General features: G+C 32.5%; 1 protein-coding gene across 1 annotated transcript in view; it reads left to right on the top strand.

The window, feature by feature from the left end:
• LOC105556531 (protein SPT2 homolog) overlaps window positions 1-5,280 on the top strand; it is an 11,511-nt gene that overhangs the window by 3,613 nt on the left and 2,618 nt on the right. The window contains exon 4 of the mRNA XM_012003628.1: window positions 3,003-3,160. Coding sequence (XP_011859018.1) covers window positions 3,003-3,160 — 158 coding nt within the window. The remainder of the gene's footprint in view (window positions 1-3,002; window positions 3,161-5,280) is intronic.

The raw sequence follows: 5,280 nt of genomic DNA, 5'->3' as shown, positions 1-5,280 counted from the left end.
ATTAGAAATAAATTTTTCTTATGCCAAGAATTATATTCCTCCTATCAAAAGTACCTCCTTTTATAGAAAATCTTGACGGATAGAGCTTTTACTAAGACGTAATTATTACTATGAAGATAGCGGCGCGAGCGAGGACCGCGCCGCCGCGGCCGCGGCGGCCGAGCGCTCACGCACACTACCAGGCGCGCGGCTCACTGACGTGCCGCCCGGCTAAAGGCCGATACTCAGTGGATTGACTTAACTCTCGCATTAATAAGCATGATAGAAAAAAATGGTTCAGGACTTTTCGACTCAGAATTTTATAAGGAATAACGCTATGTACTTGGTGGGCGGTCTTTAAGTAACACCCTGTATAATACATACGTTCTATAGATAAATAGTGTCCATCGAGGTTTAAGATTAACAGTTTAAAATTATTTAAAAATTGTATAATGCTATAGACCGAAAACGGAGTCAAAGGGGGTCAAAAAATATACTAATAAATAAATTAATAAATAATATAAATTAAGATAAAAGTTACTTATTGTTAGAAGTTCTTAGTTTAAAACTTGTATCAAACTATCATAAATTACGTTTAAATTATCATACATAATTATCAACTTACAATTAGTAGACCATGCTATGTTGCTATCAGACAAACAGTTTCACAACTCTAATATTAAAATAGTGGAAAAAATCCTTCTCAATAATTGTTTCCCTTAGGACATAATTACCATATACATTAATAAACGTATAAAAGAGATCACGTATGGGAAAGTTAATAATAAAACTGAAACTGTTACTTTCAATAAAAATTACATATCTATTCCATACGTGAAAGGTCTGATTGTGAGTGGAAAGGTGGACCATATTCTTAATGAAAATTATTTTTGGGTGTTGCGTACAGTACCAAAGAAACTTGACTGCTTAATCAAAAGAGGAAAGGACGTGGTAGATAAAACCAAACAAACGGAATTATCTATCAAATTAAGTGCACCTCATGTGATGTATCTTATGTGGGGCAAACAAAACATTTGCAAACTAGAGTTAAGGAGCATCAACGGAATTATATTAGAAGTTCAACGGGTAGCTTCTCGGTTGTTTCAAATCATCGCATGGATAATGGTCATGATTTTGATTGGCGAGATTCACTGATATTACATAGAGAAAAGAATGTACGTAAAAGAGAGATAGCGGAGATGTTCTATATAAAGAAAACTAATGCGACTATAAACTTACAAAAAGATACGGAGAATTTAAACGTAATTTATGATTGTTTGATACAAATTTTAAACTAAGAACTTCTAAGTAACCTTTTATCTTAATTTATATTATTTATTAATTTATTTATTTGTATATTTTTTTACCTCCTTTGACTCCGTTTTCGGTCTATAGCATTATACAATTTTTAAATAATTTTAAATTGTTAATCTTAAACCTCGATGGACACTATTTATCTATAGAACGTATGTATTATATATTCTCGTTTTAACCTTTTTGACTCCGGCTTCCGTTTATTAGTTATATTTATTTATTTATTGCCATGTTCTCCGTATCTCCTTCACACCATTGTCAGACTTCAGTCCTACTTTGGATGTTACATCGGATGGACGTGCCATCTAACATAGTTCTCCATGTGATGCCCAGAGATGGAAGTAAAACTGCTGTTTTTTTTTTCTTTAATTTGATACCAATGACGTAATATTGTAAGTTTATAGAAAATAATTCTCATGACGTTCATTTTTTACTTATTCTTGACTTTGTTTCGCAATTGACACGACTGTAAGATGCAATGTCGTTTTTTAAAATAATTGTAGATTGTTGAATTCCCTGAAAAGGACCACAACCCGTATGGTCGAAACAATTTGATTGAATAAATAAACCATCTGCCAGCCTAAATCGTCTAACAATTCCTTTTAATACCAAGAAACTTTATTTTATTTGTTTACAATCATCTTTTCTCGCGATCTATATAGGTTTTTTCAAATATGTTTGAAAAATTATAATACAGTGCTATTAAATACAACAATACAGCATTATTAAATATTGAAGCAACACAAATATTATTATATACAATTTGCAAAATAACTAGTCAATAAAAGTATAGTGAAGCAGCAAACTGTTGAATTATACGACAGATAGTTTATTTACATAATGTCTTAATATCAATTTGATCAGCAGAAAAATTTATCCATAATGGGCAATATTTTTGCCCGTAGGTAAAATATATGAGCAAATACAATACATTATGTATCCATCATCCCAAATCGAGGCAGAACAATTTCACAGTGGATTTGAACGGCGATGGATGCTTTAAGGTCAGCCATGTAATTCAGAAGTAATTTAGATGACTCATAAGTATGAAGTCTGTTCTACAGCTATTTTCGGTCTTTATAGTATCTGTGAATTTCTTTCGAAATGATCCATAGTCGTGATTTTATTTGTATTTATTATATTAATGCAAGGTACAAATGCATGTTGCTTTATTACTATAGTTTTCCTTTTCTGGAAACAAGATTAGTTTCAATGCGCATTTTCATGTGCGTACCTTACAAAATATTTTGCAATTGAATTATTTATAGATTCTATAGTTTTAATCTATACTTCCATAAATGTTACTTAAATGATGTTTAAACGATTAAATATAATATATACGACATACAATAATATAATGATAACTGCAACGAAGTAAAAGATTGATATTGAGTTTAGATTATACATAATATTACTTCATTATTTTTCTGCGACAACTGTTCTTTTAACTGCGTCTTATTGAGTTTTTTTTATTGATTGATTGTTATTTTTCTCTATGATATGATTGCGTATTTTTCCCTTTTTATGATATTTTATTAGTATTAGGGACTTTTTATCTATAAAATGAATTTTCGTGCTTGGTATTTGGAACTTTATTTTTATGCAATTGTAAAATAATATTAACTGTGTACTTGAAGTACATCTGTAAAATTTTTTAACTTATAGTAATTTATTATACGAATTAGTTGTATAAAGTATTATCACTGCAGGTCCATCTCAACCTGATGAAGACGATTATGGATATGAATCCCAAGAAGCTTCTGCATTGTACAATCAGTTTATGAGTAAATATAGCAGTTTACCTCTAGAAAAGCCCATTTTTAATACCACTGAAGCAAGAACGGTGAAGGATATCGCATCTACAAAGGTATGTTCTTTAATGAAAAATTGAAGAAAATTTTTGTAAATTGCATCATGTTGTATAAATGTAATTGAAATATGGATTCTTGTCCTGAAACAGATTACTATTATTTATTGCTCTTGTACAAAGCTACGCTCCATTTAAATTACAAAATGTTATAAATTGAAATTGGTAAATGTGCAGAATTATCTAGCGCTCCAGCAAAAATCGCGATTTTTTGTGGCAATCAACAAAACAAACTATAAAAACATACATATGTACGCAAAGTTTTAATAGGGAGCTTCAAGTTTTTGTAAGAAATTTCATGTTTCTTATTTATTTAATATTACGCATTTAGTCGGAATAAAACGTTGACAGAAATAAAAAGAATTCATAGACACGTTCACAATGATTCAGAAAAGTAGTTTTACGGAACTTAGATCTATGCGTTGTACTGTTCCATATGGGTTTACAAGTTTCCACGCGAAGCTAGATCCATCCCACATGAATCTTTATGTGATCTTGATGAAGCTGTTCAAGGTCATACTGATATTGCTATGAAATGCATCACTAAAAATCATACGACTGTGGTCCTTAAGATTTTTTTATTATTATGAATATTTTAAAAATTATTTAAGGTGTTTAAATTAGATATTCAGTTTATATACATGGGGCGTTCTCTGTCAAAAAGGCCACCCCCCCTGCCCTTCAATTTTTGAGATATAATGCTCTAAAAGGGCTTAAAATTTTCGTTGAAGTGTCTATTTTTCGATGCCGTATGGCGTTTTCGAAAATTCAAAATGGCGGACCCAAAATTGCGACTAGAATGAAAAAGCCATTAAAAGCAAGATAATATTAGGTAACAAATTTTTAATTTTGTCAATTACATGAGTGTGAATAGTAATTTTCCATGTATTTTTGCCTGCTGAACACGAATCGGTTGTCCAAATTTGGCTAGCATCACGATTTTTAGAAAAATGGCCTCAAATTGGTAAAAACAGCATTTTTGATGGTTTTCGTGACGTAGCACGGCAGCAAATTTTTTTCTCAATTTCATTAATGCCACGCGAAAGTACCAACTTTTAACTTTAAAATGCCTTGTGTTTCGTTTCGGTATGAGTTTATTTTAATGGTCTAATATTCAACTTTATTCAGAAACGAATTTCTTCCCAGATCAAGTGATCGTTCTGGCATGAAGTTCTATACAGAGAATTGTGGTAGAAACAAAAATTTAGCTTACAGGTCGCTATCAAAGTAATACTACAGATAAATTCGGATATGGAGTTAAGGATACAGAGCATCAGTATCATTGTTCCGTTTCACGGTTGCGTTGCATGCGCGCAACCAGTGTTTCTCATTTTAGCTATATCTCGAAAACGAAAAATCGTACCGAAACGAAACAAAACTCATTTTAAAGCTAAACATTCATAGTTCAGCATAGTATTAGCGAAATTTAGAGGACAAAATTTTTTGCCGGTGTTATGCATAAACACTCTCAAAATTGTCGTGTGTTTCTGGCATTTTCGGCATTTTTCTCAAAATCGTGACGTGCTAGTCAAATTTGGATAACGGATTCGTGTTTAACAAACAAAAATACATAGAAAATGACTATTCATACTCATGTAATCGACAAAATTAAAAATTTATTGCCTAATATTATCGTGCTTTTAATGGCTTTTTTCATTATAGTCGCGATTCTAGGTCCGCCATTTTGAATTTTCAAAAACGCCATACGGCATCGAAAAATAGACACTTCAACAAAACTTTTAAGCCCTTTTAGAGCATTATATCTCAAAAATTGAAGTGGGCAGAGGGGGTGGCCTTTTTGACAGAGAACGCCCCACATATACATATGTATATGTATACAGGGTGTGTCCTAATACCCGTATGTCCCGTAGATGGCAGATAGACCGGGGCAAACTGAATAGAAAAGTCTTATACTATTTTGCAAAATTCGCAGTTATTATCGAGAAATTAATTTTAATGTCTGAGCGAATGAGAGCGTAGAAGGCGGCAGGCCGGACTCGGCAGGCAACGGTGGGGCATCATCTAATAGCAAGAGGTGGAGCGGCGCGCCGAAAAAAGTTGTCAAAAAAGCTCGCCGCTCGCTGCGTGACAACTTTTTTTCAGCGCGCCGCTCCACCTCT

The sequence above is a fragment of the Vollenhovia emeryi genome, unplaced genomic scaffold (genome assembly GCF_000949405.1).
Source record: "Vollenhovia emeryi isolate VEMERY1.0 unplaced genomic scaffold, V.emery_V1.0 DF939953.1, whole genome shotgun sequence".
NCBI lineage: Eukaryota > Metazoa > Arthropoda > Insecta > Hymenoptera > Formicidae > Vollenhovia > Vollenhovia emeryi.
This window is presented reverse-complemented; position numbering and strand designations above follow the sequence as displayed.